Source organism: Haemaphysalis longicornis, unplaced genomic scaffold (assembly GCF_048455015.1).
Source record: "Haemaphysalis longicornis isolate Haplotype H1 unplaced genomic scaffold, Haemaphysalis longicornis Haplotype H1 scaffold_2, whole genome shotgun sequence".
Classification (NCBI taxonomy): Eukaryota; Metazoa; Arthropoda; class Arachnida; order Ixodida; family Ixodidae; genus Haemaphysalis; species Haemaphysalis longicornis.
This window is the reverse complement of record NW_027526295.1, coordinates 64,522,643-64,545,952: the sequence shown is the minus strand read 5'-3', so window position 1 is coordinate 64,545,952 and position 23,310 is coordinate 64,522,643. Positions and strand designations below refer to the sequence as shown.

The 23,310-nt window shown below is 46.5% G+C and overlaps 1 protein-coding gene across 3 annotated transcripts in view; it reads right to left on the bottom strand.

Moving 5' to 3' along the window:
• LOC144168933 (inositol hexakisphosphate kinase 1-like) overlaps positions 1-16,191 on the bottom strand; it is a 28,127-nt gene extending 11,936 nt beyond the window's left edge. The window contains exons 1-2 of one of the 3 annotated variants that reach the window (XM_077697929.1): positions 15,925-16,191; positions 15,546-15,670 (exon numbers count right to left, since the gene is read on the bottom strand). Coding sequence is in view for 1 of the 3 variants with exons in the window: in XM_077697927.1 (XP_077554053.1) it covers positions 16,127-16,146 (20 nt within the window). In the remaining 2 variants the exon portion in view is untranslated. The remainder of the gene's footprint in view (positions 1-15,545; positions 15,671-15,924) is intronic. The other 2 variants (XM_077697928.1, XM_077697927.1) reach the window with 2 other exon arrangements.
• Between the last annotated feature and the right edge of the window lie 7,119 nt (positions 16,192-23,310).

The following is a 23,310-nucleotide window of genomic DNA, read 5'->3' as shown; positions in this document are numbered from 1 at the left end:
CACATGCACACCCCCTGTCAGGCACAAGCATACTCGTGCTGCCTCTCTACCCAACTCCCTCCCACTCAGGAGACAACTCGTGCAAAAGCCGTACAAACTCATAGATTGTGTCACGTACACTGCAAACAATAGATGGAGTGCATGTCTCTTCATCCCCATCGCTTTGTCACATCTCAGCAACATGACCTCTGGGAGTCAGATGCGACCAAAGCAGCGATGAGAGTCTCGCTATCTGCGCGTTAGCCGCCACTTTTTGTGGTGCGTTGTTTCAAAGATTATCATTTTTATTAGTGCCCTCAAGGCCAGAGGCTTTTTAGAAGGGAGTGGGTTACAAAGTTATAAAAAAAAAGACACGTCCTGTCAAGCAACACCCTCCTGTGGACAATGTTCTACGGGACAGTGCCCTGACAGATTGCGATAGCACAAGTGGCTGGGGACCACTTGGCTTGTCATTGGCACTGCTGCCCGCATACTGCAGCATTCCGTCACCCCACAAGCATTCTGGGCAAACAAATCCCCCCCGGAAGGCTGCTATACTCCGCAGGAGATACACGAGTCATCGTCCGTACAGACACAATGCAGGGGAAAGATAAGTGAGCGTACCCTCCCTCGCACTGTGTGCGAAAGAGAATTCCGTTATCCTAGCAGCAGCTTCCTGCGTGCGGCAAGGAGACTTGCTCAATGCGACACACACTAATGGGTTGTTTTTTCCTTCTCCCAAAGCCTATTTCCTTGGCCTTTGGTATCCCCAGCACTTGCGCAGCCAGTTGAGTAACACCCAGTGGGCCACATCACTCATCCTCCGGCTTCTCTTTGTTCTTTTGTCCGGGTTTATATTTGCACACCCGATAAGTTTCACCGAAGCTGTCTAAAATTCCAAGCTAGGGTGTATCTTTAGATTGTTTATGACGCTACGCAAGCCACTGTCTTTTCCATGCTTTCATAGCATTACACCTTACACGAGACCACTGATTCTACGTTCAGTAATTACATGCTCACCATACAATTTTTTTTTTTTACTGTCTTGCAGCTTCATTAATGCCTGCTATACAAAATCAATAATAATATCCACCGGGCCTGTTCATTTGTCGACTCCCCTCCTCTCCGTGAACTTTTTTCTGTATATTACCAGCATACCCCAAAAAAACACGTTCTTGAAGAAGTTCTTCAGAAGGCTGTTGAAGCGGGCAAAATAATTCTGCCGCATCCCTGATTACACTTTCATCATCATCATCATCATCGACCAATCTACACCCACTGCAGGGCAAAGGCCTCTCCCATAGATCTCCAACTATCCTGGTCCTGTGCTAACTGCAACCAATTTATCCCCGCAAAAATTTCTTGACCTCATGTGCCCACCTAACTTTCTGCCGCCCCCTGCCACGCTTGCCTTCTCTAGGGATCCACTCTGTTACCCTTAATGACCAACAGTTATCTTGCCTTCGCATTACATGCCCTGCCCACGTCCATTTCTTCTTAATTTGTACTAATAAGTCCTCAAAACAGGTTTGTTCCCTAACCCACTCTGCTCTCTTCTTGTCCCTCAACGTTACACCTATCTTCTGTTCCACTACTCGCTGAGTTGTCCTCAATTTAAGTTCAACCCTTGTAGTTCTTGCCCTGTAGGCAAGTAGGTAACACTTTGCTACAAGAAAAAATGGCAGGCCATCAAAAAGCCCCCACTTAAGCCCACATGCTGCTCTGGACTTGCAGATGCTTCAAGGTCTTGCAATCTTGCAACAAGCAATAGCATGTTCGAACAACTATCAAACGCTATGTGATTTATATCATAGCTATTTTGTTCTCCATCTAGAATGCACCTCCTACAGTTTAATTTATTATTATTACCGTTATTTCTATTACCTGTCAGCTGCTGATGCATTTCAGTGCTGCCTTTCTTTCCCTCTCCAAATTTGTCACCCCACCAAATTTGTCACCCCCCCCCCCCCCCCCCCCCACTCGAGTAGGCTCATTGAGAGAAAGTCGTCACTATTTTCCTACGATGTCACCATTCCAACACAAAGCTTCATATGTTATGCGCCGCTGTCTCGCTATTTTCAACGTGCATAACAATCTGCACTGAGCAGACCAACTGGATTTGCCTGCCGTTTAAAATTTCCCCAGAAATCGACATACATATTTGCTGTTAAATGCTCAAGCCAAGGAGGACCCCAAATTAAAATTTGTGGGTTTTATCGTATACCCATATGACCAGTCATGCCCACCAACGATAGTGGCATCATCTTTCCTCTCCTACTCTTCCGGATTGATGTGGAAGCATTACATGGCCCATTGGGCAAAAGGCCAGCACTGACGTAGAAAGCTGTGAAACACTGAAAAGGGTTCCACAGCACGAGGCATTCCATAGCACGAGCTTAAACTCGGCAGTTGAACAAGATAGCCCATTCATTCATGCCGTTATGCTGCGGATGAAGCGAGTGCAAGAATGCAGCCCTATGAGTGGATAGGCAGCGAAATTGCCCGTCCCTGTTACCTCCCCCGTCACACAGCGCTGTACGTGCAGTGGCACAATGGACTGGCTGACAGACCAAAGCCATTCAAGAGCAAATTACAAGACAAAGCATCTCAAGCGAAAACAGTACGAAGACCTTTGAGAACGCAAGGCGGAAACATAACGCCTGAGGCATTCGAGTGGACATGAATTCACTTTTGCATTCACAGACCATAGGAAATGCTTGTTTTTTTTTTCCAACTTGTTTCCAACAAGTAATAGCTCTCAATTACTCACTCATGGCACTATATTGGCAGGAAACTTTCTTTCAGCTTATAAATTTTACAGATGTACCATTCCACTGCAGCTAACATAGACTCCCGCGTTAGCTGCAAATATTTTGCGCAAGGCTTAGAAGTGCTGGGCTTTTTTGCATAGCTTCGATGTTGTACAAAAAAGCCATCCCGGAGGGGCATGCAGAGTGGTGCAGCTTGACAGTTTGCATGCCGCAAGGTAGAGCCAACTTTCATCTATCCATTATTTCAGCTTTGAATATTCAGAAACCCCCTGTCCTCTTATAGGTACAACTGCGCTGTAAATAGAATCAAATCTCAAACACTCTTCGCGAGGTATTCAAAGTTTCAAATATTTGCACACCTCTACTTAATGTTGTTCTGAGAAGGAAAAGATGACGTTACCAACGACGACGAAGTAGTGGCCAGCATGCGAGCTGGCTGGGTGCTGTCACGGCCGCCCTGTACAGCCTTTGTCGAAATATGCTAGGCCATGGTGAAAGCCCTTGGACCACAGAAATTTCAAAGGAGAAGCTTACCTTTCGAAGGACGCTTAAATATCTTATACCGGAAAGCTAGAGAAAACACCTTCCTTTCTTACCATCATAAAACATGTTGGTCACAGTTAAGCATTAAGCTTACGTTTTGAATTATTTGACCCAGAAACCTTTCACATGGCCTAGAAAATTTTCACAAAGACTGTCCATACTGTAAAAAGTTTTCTCATCATCCTTAACCACCGTTCAGCTCATTTGTTTTGCCGCCTGTAACAATATGGATACTTTGCATTTTTCTCCCTGCCATGCAGTATAATGTGGTGTGATGATAGCGAGGAAATGGAGCTGTAAAAGTTCAAATGTCAAGAGCCTAGTGCTGGCCCAATGCTTTGAAATGCACCAACTAGCCCAAATTCCAGCATTACTGTCATCAAGTGCCACCGAGTATCTCGCGGCACAGAATAGCTGCACATTCAACACTCAATACTCAGCTAAAGCCAGCAAGTCCAAGAAGCCTCTTTGCACACCACTGAAAAGGAAGAAGACAAGCAATCGCCCACACAGACCTTGCTGCACGTTTGAATGGTTTGCTACGGCACAAGCGAGACGGGACAGACTGCTATGTATCAACAAAACCAAAGCATGCGAACAGAAGTACCATCTGAAGCACGAGGAGAGGAGCGACTAGAGTTCTGCTTTCTTAAACATTCGAAATGTGGAAAGTACTTGCCCGTGAACTTTTGTGCATTTATCTGAAAAGCTCTGAATCTTGCTGGTTTTTCTGGCCTTGAAATATGACTGGATAAATGTCTTCCAAGCATTGCAATACGAGTAGGCGAGCGGTTACTGGAAGCCAGGAAAAGAACCCTGTGCGAAGCAATGCAATCTCGCGACTGGTATTGATAAGACCGCCTAGCACAGCACACAGGCGGCTTTCCTCGGCCTCATTTTATACAGTCTTGCCAATTTGACATTTCTTTGGGATTGATCAAGGTGAGAAAAATGACGTGGAAGCTTTGAGAGGCTCTACTGCTCTCTTGAAAAGGGTGGTTTTACCAGGTGCAAGACCCCTCCCTCGAAGAAGTCTTCTACCCAGCCTGCGTGGTCGATTTCTGCCATTGAATTGAGGCATTTTGTAAGGACTAGAAAGTTTCAGCTGCACAGCCCCATCAAACCAGGCGTCTTTGCCTTAACGCCAGTGAGCAATGCGAAATTCTTGACAAAGATCTTTATTCGACGTTCACTGAAGTGCTTTGTTCCACTTGACCGAGCAGGCGGCAGGCCTCTGTGCCAAAGTAGCCGGGTGTGCTTGCTGCACTGCAAATGTCATTGCAAACTGCATGTGCCAAGAAACACAAAGCTGGTACCAGATTGAACGCAGAGTTATTTTAGCACCGCCTCAGAATCTTATCATGGTTGAGCATGCCGCGTCGTGAAGGCAAGCGATGGTGGCATGCTTGCCTGCAATTGACACGGCCAATCAAATGACCCTCTCCTCAGGCAAGGATGCTTTAGAATGCGAGAAATGTGCTCGCACAGTCTCGTCAGCAGGAAACTTCATTACGGGTGTTTTTTTTTTTTTCTTTTCTGGAAAGACTGCTGGAAGAAAAGCTCCTGCTTGTAATCACAACTATCGTGTTTCATACAGACACGTTTTCCTCGTACAGAAAATGTTTCATTGCTTCTAAGTGGGCACAAATTGAAGCCCTCCCTTCTTGCACTATTCTTCTACTGCAAGGCCGCCCAAGTCGATGGATGTGCCCAAGTCGATGCGCTGTAACGGCTTGCTACTAGTGCGACCTGGTTTCGAACACAAGCAATACGTGCGCAGTACCTCACTGCGAAAAAACCTTAAGGAATGCTTCTTTTTCACAGAGATGATGCTGAAAAAAAAAAGTTTGCAGTTTTAACACAAACGCATGCTTTAATGAGAGGAGTCGGCTTCTTGGGGCAGCCTTGCAAGTTTTCAATTGTCTTGAACACGTCCCGGGCAGCTTCACAGTTCCTGAACCATCCCGATGGGTGCATGTTCTCAGGCTATGAAGTCGTGACATAGTGCTTCCTGCGTTCCGCATGAACCCCGCGAAAATAATAACCCTATGTTCAATCGTTAATGGAGCGTTCTGCCATTCCAGGAGCAATCATTCGGAAATGTGCTCATGTAGTATAAATTGATCACTACGTCGTGGTGCCTGACGATCCCATTGTTTTACTGCCAAGAAACTTTAAATTTGCAGAATGTATTTCCACATTTGAGGATTGTTTCTTACCAGTTCGAGTCCACATAAATGCAACTGCATAAAAGCGAAGTGCTCACTACCTCACAGCATCAACTTTGAAAAACTCCCAATTTGGTGGAGAAGACAAAAGAAAGGAAATTACTCGCACAACTTACTGAAAAGTAAACCTAAAAAATGCAAAACACTGCTGCTGGGGCAGCATATCGGGGCTTTACCTCATTAAAACTCAGCTGACCAATGGGAAAAAAATTGAGGAACTTTAACACTCCTTACTGCCGAACGCGTCCTCCAACTGCCGTCACCAGCATTTTCCCTTTGCTTCTTTTTCTTTTCTTTTTTCTGGTTGATCATATTTGTGATGTTTAAAGGAGCCATGAAGACAAAATACAAGTTGGGTTGATTAGAAAGACTGCTTAGTCCCGATAACAATAATATACCAATATCACCCCAATCTTCGAACAAATAACGGAGATATTAAAGAAAACGTGTGAAGCAGTCGCGACCCCCTAGCCAATTTCCCGCAACTTTTCTATGACGTCACCGAACCTTGTTTGTGCGATTGGCGGCCGCCTAACTGACCTGTCGCGACGACACATGACTGGACGTCTGTAATGGGGCCTCTAGTTCCATTTGACCGCATCACATGAATGCTAACTTGCAGTTAACGCACTGAAAATTATGTTTTATTGTTGGCCCGTATGACGTCATTCTTGCTCATAACACGTCACTGTGGCGCAAAATTTGGAAGTTTTAAATACTTCTTGCTTTTTTTTCGTTAAAAAACATCTTTTGGGGCGGTAATGGAGCTGAGTGACCTACTGAATCCTAGTTCTTTCAAATTACACGAAGTTGTACTTTCTCTTCATGGCTCCTTTAATGTTATGTAGCTACAATGGTCAGTCTTGCAATCTGCTAAGGAGTGTCAAACTCATCGTACGCAAAGCAGTGGAAACCTACCGAAGACATTAGCACTCGAAAAATCACTAGGCTAAGATGCAGTCAGCCAGAATGCACTTTGCTACTCGCCAAACTGCTACCTCTGTGATGTGTATGCTCAAATTACCGACGCAGGCCTCAGTACATGTCCCAGACATACGTTGGCAAGTAGAAAGCCACAAAGCATTCACTAAGCCTACTTTCAGCCAGCTAAACCCATTGAGCCGTGGCGCATTCCGAAAGACTTGGCGTCAATTGCCACCCAGACTCAAATTTACCCAATTTTCAACTGCCAAGTGAAGAGACTTTACGTGTATTCTCTCCGCGCTGTCAGCCATTTGGCGTGCCATTTCCTGCTTACGATGCACGATGCAGGTTTCAAGACCTACTGAACTGCCACTTTCGCATCAAAAGAATTATAGACCTGGGCGCCAAATGCGTGGGGGATGGCTGAGGTAAAGTTGAGGGTAGGTGAGGGACTGAATGAAAGATGGTAGGCACCCCTAAGGGAATGAGAGCTTAGAGCAAAAGAATGGACGAGGCCAGGAGGGCTTGGAGATGCCCTTTAGTGGATGACAGTGCCTTTGGTACTGCCGTCTTCCGCTTCCCGTAAGAAGTTGAAGTAAATGTTCCGAACAACGTCCTGTCTAAAATTTGGGATAACCACAAACTCACGCCAAGGCAGATGCTCCCATTTTGAGACCAAACCCTTCAGCTTCAAGAATTTCTTTCACGGCCTTTTGGCCAACTCTGGATCACGAAATTGAACGGGTTTGCAGAATTCTAAGGCATGAGGCAGCAATAAAAGCCAACCGTGTTCACTTTGTTCTTCCCACAATTCCCTGCTGCAGAGGCCACTTTTTGATGGAGGCTGCAATAACAAATGCAAGATGATTACCAAACCTTTGCATTCAAGGCAGACCTTGCCCGCATAAGAGCAGAACTTGTATTTAGGTGTTCCCACCTTCGACTGTCACCCGATTAAAGCTGCCGACACTGGCAGTGAAACGATCCCCGTTTGATCCTACGGGCAAGAACAAATCCAAATGCGAAGCCAGATCCCAATGCCAAAACGATGACACACAAGGCCATGATAACTGGCAGCAGATGCTGGACGCAGTTAGGCCATTTCACCTTCTCAACACGGCCAGAGCTCCCCATTCACCAGATAGGGTTGGAACAGTGCTGGAGGGGGACACACCAGCTCTCAAGCGACAGACATTGCCCCACGTTCTGCCTAAGAACAGTAACCCCTGATTGCAGACCCCAACACCTTCTCATAATGGACTGCTCGTTACACTTCCAGACGAAGTGTGGCCAGGATGTTGATTGCAATGAAGCAGCAGCTCATGTCCTCGTAGTGAAGCAGAGCCCAGTCAACGCTTCATTTATGCCACCAAAGCTCTGTCAGTTTGCAGGTTTATATTCTCCATAGCTAACCTAGTACGAAAATAATGGGACTTAAAGGGACCATGCAGACAGAATACAAGTTTGTTTCATTCGAAAGATTTTGTGTTTTGTAGTGCCCCCAGCAAACGATGCTTTATTAACTTAGAAATTAATCGATAAGTTAAAATTTTGATTCTCCCGCCAAATCGCGTGTTTTTGGGACATCTGAAATGACATCACAAGAACCGTACTGCAGCCGAATGCAGAGCCTCGTTTATTGTTAGTCAACTTAGACGGCACCACCATACCGCGAAGGGCCGTTTTCTGCCTTTGCTTGGTTTTTGACCGTATTTGTACCTGGCTTGTTTGTGTAAAGGAAGATAATATTCATTTCGTGAACCATGGCGTTCGCTCGACAAGTATGTTCGCGTAAGACACCGTTGCTTAAGCCAATCGGCCAGTGTTGTCTGAGGCAACCCCAAAGCGCCGCAGTGCTGCGCAGCTAAAACAAGCATAGGGCGTGCAGTACCAACAGCACTTTGCATCGGTACTTCTTTTTTGTGTGTTCATTCACAACTTCCACTGTTTACTCCACCATTCTTACTGCTATAAAAAGAATGTGCCCTTAATTTAAGCACAAACAGTTCGTTCGGCAAGCTTGTAAGCCCTGCATAATTTGCATTTCTTTTTGGCAGCCTTAGCCAATCACAGAGCAGTCTGGCATGACATCATAGGTTCTGTTGCGGGAAATGAGCTGGTGGGTCGCATGGCCATTCCTTTTTTTCCTAATTATGTAGCTTATTTGAGTGAAGCTTACGTTAAAAGTTGTGTCAGTATATTCTAGAGAGGCAATCTTTCGAATTAATTAAAACTTGTGTGTTGTCTGCATGGCCCCTTTAATGCATGCCCGTGCCCACCCGCAAACCCGGATTGGCAGCAGTGCAGCCATTGGAGGGTGTTTCATGCAAGATGCTAGTACACTGCCCTGCAGTGAAGTCTTCTTTTCTTTTTTCTTGTTTCAACCGATGTTGTTCCTGAACAGAGCGAACAAAGCTGAGCTACTTTTCGGGTGACATTTTTTCCACGAGTGAACTCTTGCAGGTCAGCACGGGGGAGTAGAGAAATCCGTCCAAAAATAGTTACTGCTTCGGGCAGCAAAGCAAATTGTGAAACGCAGCCACGATGACTGCAAGACGAAAACAAGCTCTCCAAGCAGCTGACCTAAGATGTTAACACAATACCAACTGAGTGATGGATGCTTGTATAACGTTGAAGGGAATAATTAAAAATACTTGCAGCATTGTCATAAAAAGTGATAATCATGTGGATTAAATACGTCATATATATTTTGATATAGGACACATATTTGGAAATATATGCAAGTTTTTCCTATAAGAGTTTCCTTTTTAACAACTGCACAATGAATGATTACGAGTTGAAGGGAATTATTAAAAAATACTTGCGGCATTGTCATAAAAAGTGATAAACGTGTGTTGGAGTGTGCTGATGAAATACGTCAAATATATTTTGTAATATACGACATATTTAGAAATATGTGCAAGTTTTTCCTATAAGAGTTTCCTTTTAACAACTGCACAATGAATGATTACGAGTTTTATTCAACATAATTTTCATTTAGAGAAACACAGCAGTCAAATAGCAGTTTTGTTACAATTCTAGATTCTCCACTTCCAAAGTTCACGGCTGAATAATTCCAGATTTTCAACAATGAACTTTGGCCTTTGCAAAACTTCGGAAGCAACAGAGCTCAAAGCATGAAGCTACGCTCATATTATTTTGACAACACTATCAAAAACATTGCCTCAAAAGCGAGGCAAGTGTGTCCCATGGCTCTCAACGCAATTTTTTCATTGTGACCCTGCCTTGCAGGGCAACAGCCAATCTGCGCTTTTCCCGAACCCACAATGGCTGCAAGAATTTATTTACCACATTAACAGGCAGACCCAATGAAAAATGCCCGTTTTTCCTCTGGTAGTTACCTGCTTCTTTATACACTTAGGTGTGATAGCTGGGCATTATTACCAATGCATTGTTACTTTCAAGTAACTTTTTAAGAGCTTCTCCAATTTCTTTTTCATTCACACTAGTCTGGCATAGAAACTGATAATGCTTCGTGTTAGTGAACACTGCCATGAGTCAGTCACTGTAAGGCTGCAAGCATTCTCCAATAAGCCATTCTGTAAATTATTGGAGCCACTCAAGTGGCCTGGATAAAAAGTCCCACACAATGATTTAAATGTAAATCACATGTTTAAACTACCTGCGTTCAGATCGAAAACAAGCCTATGAAGTTGTTCTGCTTTCGGGACAAGGCTATTGTGTCCTCACGTTTCTCTGCTACAGCCATTTACAAATGGTGTCTACCATTGCAGTGAAGGCTCGTAGTTTAAAAAGACAATTAAGACAGCGTAGAACTCTGCCTAACTATACAAAGTTTAACATAAATTGCATTTAGTTCATCTTTACAATTAATTAGCTAAGACAAAGGACGTGTGGTGGTCCCTACACTCTTAATGACACAGGCAGTTTGAAATATGTACTTCTAAAAGTGAATACCTCTGAGTGAAGCAGTGTTTCAAGCCAAAAAAAAAAACTGAGCACTAAACTTCCCTGCTTAGATGTTTGAAATAAAGCAAGTAGGGTAAAGTAGTAGTACAGGGCTGTGCGGTAATAAAAGAGTGAATTCGGAATTACAACACGTTTTTACGTAAAAGTGCATGCTTGCCATTTTACCCAGAACTGGTTATTAGTCGAGTGCTAAGATGCCAGCGCACTGCTGCTAAATTGAGACCTCCGTTGAAAATTTCAGTGTGAAGGATACAGCTGTTTGCGAATGAAAACTATTTGAAGAGCCCATGCAGACAAAATAAAAGTTTATTTTATTTGAACATATGGCGTTTTATAGTGCCCCCCGCACTAGTCCGGCAGCAAACAATGCTTTAGTCACTTAGAAATTTATCTATTTAAGTTAAAATTTTGACTATTCCGTCTGAAAAACATTACCCCCTGCATTCTTTTGTTGAAATAATAAACTTCATTTCATTTGATTTGATTTGAAAATGTGTTTCGCAACGTTTATGATGCCGCAACAAAGACAGGTCTTCAAGCAAACATTAGAATGCCGTTTCGTCAACAGCGGACTGCGAACCTCTCATTTACTGTCAGCCAGGGCTCGGCAGTATCGCGGATAGCGCGACAGTATCTGAGAGATACTTTTCCGTATCTGTATTTCAGTGTCAAAACACATTTGAAAAATGTATTTGTATCTTCATAGTGAAGTACATTTACGTTGTATCGACTATATCGCGATACTCTGGCACGTACAAGTATCTCGGTACATTTATTTTCGCACCCATATTTCAGAACGCAGTAGGCCTCAAATGAAGTTGCAAGAGCTTCAGATTTCGAAAGCTTGCTCTAGTGGGCTGCAGAAACTTAGGGACCGCACCATAAGGTTTTGTGTGACAAGGTGTCATCAGCTACGATCAGTGATGTTCCGTACTGGGGATAAAAATTCCCATTTTTAGGTGCAGAAATTCCTACTTTAGAGTTTTTTCCCCGCAGGTTTTTCAAAGATTCCCTGCGAATTTCCCTGCATTCTCTTTTGGCAGCTGCTAGATCTTTGCGTGGAGATTCCTGTTTGGTTTTGGGCGATAGCCAGCGCCACCTACGTCTACATTACGTAGCCTTCCAGACGCAGACGGCGTTTCGAGAATCATAATTTCAGAGTGAACTAAATTCCACAACATCTGCCGCCCAGATGCATTTGACTAAGCATTGCACATTTCCTTCCAACGACATGCTTACATTGCATGCTAAAGATGTAAATTAAAGCTGATTATAGGAAAAAGAACGAGACATTGTTGGGTAATTGAGACCACAACCACCGATTTACGCTTTACTAGCACTTTCCAATGGAATATTCTTTCATACATGCTACCTCCTGTTTTATGAACTAGACTGGAACTGGTCTTTGATGCTTGTGGCTTGCGGGGAAACGACTGCGGATATGTAAACATAAATTCTATGAAGTGATAAGGAAACTTTTTAAACGAAAACAAAGTAATAAATTACGCGGGATACAGTTTAGTGACATTATTTTTCCTTTTAGCTTCACGACTCCTAATATTTCCTGCATCTATGAAACATTCCCGTTTTCCCTTTTGGGCAAAATTACCGCCGAAAATTCCCTGCACAAAACATCACTGGCTTCTACGACTTGACAATGAAAACTTCCCAACAGCAGGACGGTCAGAGCAGACGCATGTTTGAACGGAAGTATTTCGATATCTCGATAACCAGACGAAGGATTTCTCCATCTGCAGGACTTCCCGCCATGAATGCGGTGTTATAACACAAACGCGCCATTCTGCAGTGGTAGAGACTTTTCTGGCTTGCAAGCCTTGCGCTCAGACCAAATAGATGTTGTCTGAAAGACAGTTTGTTCGAGACGCTGCTTTTGCTTTTAAGTGCAACTCATGTTTTTTTCTCGTGTGGTGGGTGAAGTTATGCAATACTCTTCTAGATTCAATTGTATTAGTGATTAAGTTTCGTGCATGTATTGGTTTCCAAGTACACAACGCTTCACAAAAACGCATGAAATCGCTGAAATAAAAAAAAGTGTTTCAGTACATTTTGTATCTGTATTCCAAATACCTTTTTTCTGTGCCTGCAAAAGTATCCCTGAAATATCCTGTTACGTCAATATTTAAAATATGTTAGCATAGTGTGTGCAGTACCAACAGCAGTATGCATTGGTACTTCTATTCGTAACTTCCATTGCTTACCCCACCATTCTTCCTGCCATAACACGAATATGCATTACATTTAAAGGCACCCTGCAGCACTTGCCATCGACTACTGAGAATTTATTTTGGGGTAAAGTCTATTGTCCCAGCAATCTCCTCCCGCAAGAATTATGAAAATCCGTTCACTATCACGGAAAACCCGCGCGGTGAGAAATCGCGCATAATTTCTCCCTCCCAACTCGACCGCGGACAACCGACGAAAGCTGCGCGCTCTCTCCCAGAGAGGGGGAGGAGCTGCGGCGTTCTCTTCGGCGGCCTTCGATGTTTCACAGGCCGGGGAGTTTACTCCTTTTCTCCGCGAAGTGGAGGGGTCTATTACCGGACTGGTGCCACAGGAAAGCGGGCATCGCTGCCTGCTTGCAAGCAAGCGCTCAGGCTGGTATGGCGTTTTTGACGCAATAAACGTTTGTTGTCGAGTGCTTTGGTTGAAAGAGGTGCATTGAGTTCGTCACTCAAACTCCGCGCGCACTCAAAACACAAAAGAAACCCCAAAAAATGTGCGTACAGGTTCAGGCATAGAAGAGGTTGTTACACAGAGCCGACGACGGCAAATCGTTACAGGCACTGCGAGAATTTAGCCGCGAAGTTAACCAGCGACAGCCCACGGGACAGCCATGTGGCCGCAATGACGTCATTTCGGCGATGCAACGGGTGCATAATGAGGAAAATTAGGCGCGGTTGGTTTTTTTCGCGTCTTTCACAGTGATTTGCGCGGTCACCGCTTCACCTGAAAGTGTAATATTGGTCTCAGGTATTCCTCGCCGTGTAATCTAAACGTCGCGCAGGTTTACTTGCACTGCTCAAACAGTGTCGCAGGGTGCCTTTATGCGAAAATAGCTCGTCCGGCAAGCTGTAAGCCCCCAACTTGCGTTTGCTTTTGCCGGCCTCCGCCAATCGCACAGCCGTGCCAGAGTCCTTCAATGCTTTTCCGAAAAAAAAAAAAAAAAAAAAGCATATATGCACTCGACGGAAGCAACAGCGACAAGCAGAAGGCCCATTTCAAGATCACTGCTTTAATCAAGGTCTCAAAACCCCTCCAAACAGACTGTGCATGCACCAACGGAAACATTACTTATGCCCAAGGTCCCTCTTTTGTTTAAAGTTGTATTTCTCGCTGCGCTGAAGATAAGCTGGTTTAATCAAACGCAGCTTCGAGATTAATCCTAAGCCGGACATAAACCGCGAAAAAAGAAAAAGAATCTCCGGTATTAAAGCGCCCGCAAGGCCGCGAAACGCGACCAGCCGTTTCGGGCACTGGCTTGCCGTGAAAAACACCTCGTACGTTCTTTCGCGTGTCTTGGCATGCCTACAGCAGGTGCGCTTTCGTCGCTATGGGAACCAGCTGTTGGATGGCCGAGGTTAAAATGCGAGAACTCCGCACGGGCGCATAGAAACAGGATCAAAGGCGCGCAAACGGTCCATTGTCACGACGGTGCGTTGTAAAAAAAAGGAAGAAAAATAACACGCCGCACACACACGAAAAGTGATTTACAGTGGTTCTAGTGTACCGGATAAAAAAAAAAAAAAACAGGTGATCTCAAAAGGGGAAGCTTTTTGAACACCGCAATAGCATGGTCTATTGTCCTGGTAGCGCGATACACAAACATGCCACAAAAACACGACTGACACTGATCTGACGGCACGTGCACAGGTAAAAAAAACGGTGTAAATATCTAAAGGCGAAGCGTTTTGAATACCGTAAAAGCAGGTCTATTGTCCTGGTAGCGCTTGATAAAAACATGCCACAAAAAACACGATTTACAATGATCGGACGACGGGTGTCTAATACGAAAAGGGTGGAGATCTCCAAAAACTCGCGCGTGCCCGATAAAACACAGACAGGCGACATCCCTACAGGTAGAGACTTTCAAATAACCTGATATTGGATCCTTTGTCCTGGAAGCGCCCGATAAAAGCATGCCACAATAACACGTCGAACGGCGCGTGCCCGATAAGCAGGTGGAGATCTCCAAGGCGAAGCCTTCTAATTACCCCGATTAACACATCTATTGTCCTGGTAGCGCGCGCCACAAAGAACGCGTCGCACGGCGCGTGTGTGATAGAAAAACAGACGAGATCTCTAAAGGCGAGGCCCTGGAAATACCGTCTATCGTCCTGGTACCGGTCGATAAAAACAAACAGAACAATCGTCCTGCTACCGGTCGATAAAAACAAACAGAACAACGCGTCTAACAGCGATTGACGATAAAAAAAACGTCTGGAGAGCTCGAAGGCGAAGCCATCTGAATGCCGGAATCAGCAGGTTTATTGTGGTAGCGCTCGATATAAATTTGCCGCAATAACGCGTCGGACGGCGCGTACCTATTGAACAGGTGGAGATCAAGGCGATTGGCCTGTATCGCGCGCGATAAAAACATGGCGCAAAAAACACTGTCTACACTAATCGGACGGTCGGTGCGGGATAAATGCAGGCGGAGATCTGTAATGGCAAAGCTTTTCGAATACCGCAATAGCATTACACGCAGCGCGCGATAATAATAATAAAAAAAAACTAAAGCGCGGTCAATTTGTAAAAAAAAAAAAAAAACTATCTACAAAACTATCTACAAATGCGCGCGCCTGGCAACGATAGGCGATCTGTAAAGCCTTTCACTCGCTCGCGACCGTGGCGCTTATCTGGGCGCACGCTTCACATCGTGCCGCCGCTATCATCTGGGTCGCTCTGACCGAGGCCAAACATGACCGGGGTCACTACCACTGGGGCAGAAAAAAAAAAAGGAACGACAGAACGAAAGACGGCCAAACAGTCGTTCACCATCATGGCGGCGCCCAAAGGCGAGCAATCGACCAGTGCCGTTGCGTCACATCGTAGAGCGATTTGGCGGCGTAAACAAGCAGTGACCCGTCTTACGTACGAGAAATCAAAACAAAGGCCCCGGCATACTCACACGAACAACCGCGCGGGCACATTTCCTCAGGAGGCAGTGGGGGGGGCTCTACGCAGCAGCTGACTCCAGCGAGCCGACGCCGTGGAAAAACACCGCGTGACCCGGGACCTAGACAGCTGATGTCGCTGCAGTGATTTCCAGGAAGAATTGAGAGGGGCTGCGGCGTCCATTTCCTTTCGTTTTGATTTTTATTTCCGCATTCCCCCCCACAGCAACCAAGAGGTTTATTATTCGCGTCTTTTCTTTCGTTCTCCCTCTCTCCCGCCACGGGCGCGTTCGCTTCTCAACGGCAGCGCTGCGAACAAACAACAAAAGAAGCCTCCCCCCGTTCCCGAAGAGCAAAAGCAGCGTCCGGGCTGGGCCAGGCTTGTCTTCCTACCTTGTCAGCAAACACTGCGTCTGTGTCTATCCGCACTGCGCAGAGGAAGCAGCAGCAGCCATCGACGGCGTCACCCCAACATCACCGAGGAGCTCTGAACCGCCGGCACAACACATACCAATCACACCCTACGCGGGCACGCCATTGAGAGCACCAGCTCGCCCCACCGCTCAGCTGGCTCGCAACCAAATCGTCTGCCCACCTCGAGTGACGCAGGTGCATTCGTAGTGGAGAACACAAAGCGACTGTTAGGGCGACAAAAGAATGAATGCGACGCTAGCGCCGCCTTGCATCACTGCTGCGCCGCGCGAAACGCAATTTTGTCCCTAGCCCAGCAAACGCGGGGCACTTCACTTTGCATTCTTTACTAGTCGCGTTTTGGGACGCTGTTCTATTGGTCCGGCTGTTGGGGGGCTCGCCTCTTTGTGTGACGTCATGGTAGCGCCCAATGGCGAGCGCCCAGCAACCGATCGGGTCCTGTTGCTATGGGGGATGAGGCCCTTCGATTTTCGAAACGAAACCACACAACTACTCGCGCACTCCCTGGGGAGTTCTTGGAAGCACAGTTAGCAGACGACGGATGCGGTTGGGAATGGGCCTGCGTTTCTGACTGGCTCGCGCTGTATTAACGCGATGAAAGTATGTTTGCAGACAACTCCGCTTGTATGCAAACGCGACGCTTGACTTCGTCCATTCTGGGAGATCATCAAATGAACTCAGCGACGCGTCTGATAAACACTTTCATCCTTTCCTTAGCGTCTGGACGCATTCACCAGCGGTACTTCGTGAATTGCTCGTCGCAAAAGATCCGCCTTCCCTTTCTGGTTTGCTTTTGTGGCGATTTTTTTTGCTGCTACCGCTGCAAGTGATAGGAATCCGGTCAGTGACCACTACACCGTTCTAATGACGTCATTCGAGCGCTCGACGAAAGCCAAGACAGGGAAATAGAAAAATATTTTGAGCACGTTTCAAAGTTACCTGATGGGCTTGTAGAAGCAGTTTTCGGCTGAGGTGGTTTGGGACATCCTGCTGGATATGCTGGCTGAGTACGTCCCGTAAGCATTTAGGTTTTCGTAAAAAAAGTTGACAAAAAGTGTTGCAGGGTCGCTTTAAATTTCATGCGTGCTCCGCAACCACGTAGCAAATTTGGGGAGAAGAATTCAGGAAGCCTGAAGTAGCGGGTGCAGCTCGAAACAACCCATTCCCGTTTCGATTGTAGGGTTTAACGCGCCGACGCAATAGTGGAGGGCTCCGGATTAATTTTGACCACCTGGGGATCCTTAACACGCGCCGAAATCTCCTACACACAGGAGTTTTTGCTTTTCACCTCCAACAGAAAAGCGGCAGCCACGGTCGGGAATCGAACCCGCGACCTCGTGCTCAGCAGCGCAACGCCTTAGCCACTGAGCCACCGCGGCGGGTCCCCATTCCCGTTTCAAAGATTCCGGTACACTAGATCCAACCAACGGGTCAGTACATCCATTCGTAGATGTACTGACTAGTTAGATCTAATGACGCGTTCATAAATGTGTCTCTGGCCTCTTGCTCGTGTTCATTTTGTCCGCTGCTTTATTTATGTATTTTATACTGTCAACCTAGCTTACTTGAGGGTCATTACAGGCAGCAGTATAGGATATAGAACAAGTTAACAAGAAAGGCATTATGGCTTCATATGTTGCCGACCGGTAATACAATACTATTGAGTGATCAAACACTTTAAAAATCAAACTATACCAATGCATACTTGAGAAGTCTCTTCAACACTTCAGAAAAAAGAATGCTTAACAAATCTGGACGAGCTAAATCAGGCCATAGTGGGTCACTATAATATAACCGAGGTCCTCGAGGTTGTTTATCTGCGGTTTCGTTTTAAGTGCGAATGCACTTTATAAGCGACCCCAAACCATCCACCGCCGGCGGCGGCGGCGGCGTCCGCAGTGCTCCTCTATATTTAAAAAAGAAACAGCATCCGGCGCCAGGTTTCGATCCGAAGACTTTGCGGCCGCAGCGCGACGCTCTACCGACCAAGCCACGGACGCTTTTTTTTTTTATTGCAACATTTCAGTACAAAACAAGCACCATCAAACAAAAAACAGCAACGATAAAACTGCTAGTCATCACCTTGACAGCAGAAAAACGATTAAAATTGTTTGAGGTTGGTCAGTGTTTCCATCACAGGCAACCACTCTGGAGGCTCAGGCTGAGCCCTCCACACTTCAGTAATCATACGCATTGAATCAGCGAAATATTCTCTTGACCATTTAGCGTCAACGTCCCTATGGCGTATGGCCATGACCAAGCCACGGACGCGACGGTGATATCAGTGTTAGTGACGCGCCTTATATCTTTAACGCATTCAAACTACGTCGTCAGCGGCGTGCGTTGGCGACTCAGCGGCGTTATAGCGGCTTGATAACTGCGTGGTGTACACGTGATACTACAAACCCGATAGAAGAGATGGAAGAGAAGGCGGCGAGGCGGTGGGCTGCGGGGGCCGAGCGCAAGCGCCGCAAGCGGGCCGACAACCGTGCATTCGCACTTTCACATTCTCCCCCTCGGGGAAATGCGGGGGAATTTTTTATAGTGGCTGCGCTGACGTCAGCCCAAACGCTGACGGGGCTGAAGAGACGCGCATGCGCAGTAGAGTGCGGACGGCGGACAACGACAACGAGGGAGGGAGGGACACAGCCCCGAGCATGAGATGCTTCCCATCTAATATGTTCACGTTCATGACAATGTTTGCCACACCCCAGGTCACTTTTCTCGCCAACTTTTCTGCGCAGGACAGTTAACTGCATGGCCCGACCCACCACCCAAGGACATGCCATGCTTTTGACACCAGCACTGCACAATTTCCCGCACGATACGACGAAGCGCGCCACGTCGAGCACCATTGGGCCGTCTGGTACGACCCAGGACTTCACGACTCGGGGACAGCGTCGCCCTGTGCCTGTCCATCATGCCCTGACTGTCCTTCTCCTCCAAAGCTTTTAGCCTAGGTTGAACTTGTGTTTCCTACACCTTGGACCCTGGCCGTTTCCATCTCGGAGAAAAGTGTTGGTTGCCTTATTTGACTATTTACACGAAATCGGCGTCGCAGAGACAGTCTAGAACTTCACCTGTGAGATCATGTGGACTTTTACGTCCCCACGCAAAGCTTCCACGGTGTTTGCTTTTTTTTTATTTGCGCCATTATACGCCTCGAGCTTTGCGATCGCTGCGCCGCCTGCCACCGCTTCTCCGCGGCGTTGACGGGATTCGCGCTGCACGGCTGATAGGGGCTCATGCTGTGTTTTGGTTCTCTTTCGCTTCTTTTTGCCCTTCCGCGCCCTGAAAAGCTTGTCATGATGGCGTCTGTAAGTAAATACTACGTTTAAGGCACTTCAAAAGCCGCTGCGTCTTGCTGGGGTGCTCAAACGTCAGCAATAGCTATTCGGGAACGCGGCCCTGCGCCCTTCTTGGCCGCTGTTACTGGCGTCGGCGACAGCAGCCGCATACCACCGCTGTCACCTCCGAATGCGTCCGGCACAAGTGAATTCTTTTGCTGCCTCTTTCAGACCTGATACTGGCACAGTGAAAGGTGTGTTTTGTTTTGCAGCGCGGACAACGAATGCGGCCTCGTTTCGAATAAATGTGTCGTAAAAAATATGATTGGGGCATGTGATTACCTAATACCTGAAATAACTTGTGCTTTTTATAGAAAGAGAGGCCACGCAAACATGTTAGGTATATTCCCAGTCTGTGGGTCGTTAAATATGTGCCCAACCCCGCGTGATAGCAAAGACCAAGGAGGGTTAATGAAACCACGGAAAAATAAATGGTCTGCCCAGTCCGGAAAAAACAGAACAGCTCGTGCGGGAATGAAAATCTAAGTGCAGCTTCAGAAATGCTAAAGACGTTCGTATAATCTTCAGCTGGGTAGGACTCACGAGACCAACTAGTGTGCGAACTGCTCTGCTATGTCGCGAGACATGGGGAGGTGGGGGAGGGGGACGCTTAACTATCGTTGTGTACGAATGCGGAGCGAAATCAAGGAATGAACGTTTTAGTAATCACACACACAAGCTACGCGTTCACCTTGCTATAGTTTTAAGTGCGAATGCACTTTATAAGCGACCCTGAATTCCGTTGACCGCCGTCCGTCCACATAGCAACAGCTGCGGGTGCGCGCGCTCCTCGTCTTCCTTGGCAACGGGGGGAGATGGCACATACCCACGTGGGAGATTGGCCAGGAATCTCCTCGTCTTCCTTGGCAACGGGGGGAAATGGGCGCGCGCTGCCTGGCCGTTGACATGGCACATACCCACGTGGGGGATTGGCCAGGAATCGGGCGTGAGAAGGGCTAATGCACCCGCTTAAAGGAGTACTGACACGAAATTTCAAAGCTGAGATCCGCTCTAGCAATCAAGTACAACGACAACACAAATAGGTGTCTGTGAATAAATGCATCTTTCTTTCTTTGTAGTTGTGTGTGTGTGTGATCTCTCTTTCGCGAACATTACCGAACCGCGCAAATTCAACTCCTGCATTCGCACTTTCACATTCTTCCCCTCGGGGAAATGCGGGGAAATTTCTATACTTAACGAACAGCTGATCACTCGGCGGAAGCTTTCTTTTTTTTTTTTAAGTATACAAGGTCACAACTGATAAACGGTGCCGTTAGAAGAGTGGGATATCTGAAAAGGCCCTCTGATTTCCGTTTGTGCTACATTCTGCAGGCTTCCTGCGTCGTATGGCTATGCTTCGAAGAAACGTTTAGTCGCGGACGCGCATTACTCTGAAGCCCTTCTCCGCGCTGCTCGCGGAGGATATATGTAGCATATATGAATGTTTGTGGGCGCTCAGCTCACAAGACGCCCCGGCATTAATTTTTTTTGTCATGCAATGATCCAAGGTATAATTTTGAATTATCCATCGTACGTATTTCGCAGAATGTTCATGAAATTTATATCCAGGGTAGTGATCAATATCTGAGGTATGATATTGGCAAGCATAACTGGTGTGCTGTCAGGTATGAGTGCTCCGTTAGGTTATATAAGCGCACAAAACTGATTTACATCGTAGTGTATAGCGATAGCACGACCATCTGGGGAAACTATGCTTACGGAGACACTGTTAGTAAATTTCATGACAGTAGAATCACAATCATCTCCATATGCATATCCCGGTTTCGCGACGCCGACTTGTGACGCAGATCTGGCGCTTGTACAGACCGAGAGTACCAGACTATGACCGTGTCAGACACATTTACTCTCTCGTAAATGTGCCACATTTGCGAACAGAGTGACTGCTCCACATAAATATGTATTTCCAACGCCTACAAACGTTAAATCTAAGTCGTGAACGGGCTCCACAAGCAGCGGTGACAGTGGGGAGCGGGCCGGAGACTTCCGCGGCTGCTTTCTAAACGGGCCGCTAGGGGGATTTCAGTGGCGCCTCTAAAGGCCGCGCTCAAGGCGTATAATATGAAGCAGTAGTTTCCATCACTGCTTGTGTCGGTTTACTTGCAGGAGTTCCAAATCGTACGATTTTTAATACGTTTGTGACAGATTCTGTCCGGGTGCATAGTTAGCAAATTAGGCGCAGTTCCACTCTTAATTTTTTAAAAGCTCTCACTCAGTAACTTCTGATGAGGACTGTGCAAGGAAGAGGCATGCTCCAAAATATGGCATACAAATCTCTTGTATGCAATTAATTTAACTGTTCCAGAACGTGAGTGCCACTCCAGATCGTATATAAAGCTGCATGTTTTATTTAAGAAATTGTTTTCAGTTTTACAGTCATATGACAGTACAGATTTTTCTTCTTGGCTATACAGTTAACGTTCTCTTTGAATAGTTGAACCCACTGTACACACCAATCATGCATCATGTAAGACTTGAAGACATCTATCAATTCTGATTTGGTTATTATTTATTTATTTATTTATTATACCTCAAAGGCCCCGTTAAGGGCGTTACATGAGGGGGTAAACAAGTCACTGAAGGATGATTTGTGCGATGGCTTCTTTGAAATGAGTGATGCAGGAGTGGTGAACGGCGTCAGAAGGCAGATCATTCAGTCCCTAGATGTTTGAAGAAAAAATGAAGAATGGTGTGCGGCAGTATGCGCACGAGCAGGATAAACAGCTTTCGAATGGCTTAGTCGACATGAAAGGCGATGAGCAGGAATGAAAGCCTGGTTTAGGTGTATGGAATGATAAAAGCGATGAAAAAGGCATAGTCTGTGAAATTTGCGCCGCGACACTAGGTCAGCAAGATTAGCACGAGATTTGAGTTCGGTTACGCTGGTTAGATAGGAGTAATCTGAGTAAATAAATCTGGCTGCACGGTTCTGGATCGATCCAAGTGTGTTAGTAAGAGTGATTTGATGGGGATCCCAAACGGCACATGCGTATTCCAGTTTTGGGCGGACAAGTGTTCGATAAGTAAGAAGTTTAACGGAAGGCGGAGCGAGTCGCAAGTTTCTTCGAAGATAGCCAAGTACACGGTTAGCGTCATTGATAATATTCATGACATGGGATGACCAGGTGAGATCTGAAGTTATGGTAATGCCAAGGTATTTACATGAACTAACTGGTGTAATTTCAGAATTAAATATAGAGTATTTAGCGGGTGACTAAGCCGGGCGATGGTGAATGGACAGGACACATGTTTTCTGAATATTAAGAGACATTAGCCACTTTTCGCACCATGACTGCACCAGAGAAAGATCTGATTGTAAGGTGGCGGAGTCGTTAGTACTGCCAGAGTCCTTCAATGCTTTACTGGTCACGAAACTTCGGCGCTCGCTTCATATAGGGACCGCGCGCGCCACTACAGGCGCCACCGCCGCACGAAGGTCATCCCGCCGCCGCGCGTGCGGCGTATTGGCCAGCTCTTGGCGTGCAAACGCTCGCTGCTTTTGGTGTCTGCGCGCTGATTAAGTGTGTTTTTTTTTCGTAGTGGTTAGCTATGAATAGTCCAGTTATTGTGTTTATCACCTGCCTTCATTGGGGTTTTATTTTTCGAAGTAAGTTACCTTAGACTTCGGCCGCGAACGGCAACGGCTTCTGCGTGCTCTGGCACAAGCGCTGCGCCGTCGTGTTTACGGATTTTTAGATGCGGAGCGTCTTATGCTCGGGGGTATGTCCCGCGGCGTCGGCGGTGGTCCGGCGTCCGCACACCACCGTTTCTTGGCCAATCCCCCACGTCTTATACTCGGGGGTATATTCCGCGGCGTCGGCGGTGGTCCGGCGTCCGCACACCACCGTTTCTTGGCCAATCCTCCACGTGGGTACGTGCCATAGAAGAGGAACAACAACAACAACAACTCCGGTTGTGCTTGCGCTTGACTCCGTGATTCTTCAGATGAAGTAGGATGGAAGCAACAGCCCCGTCAGTGAGT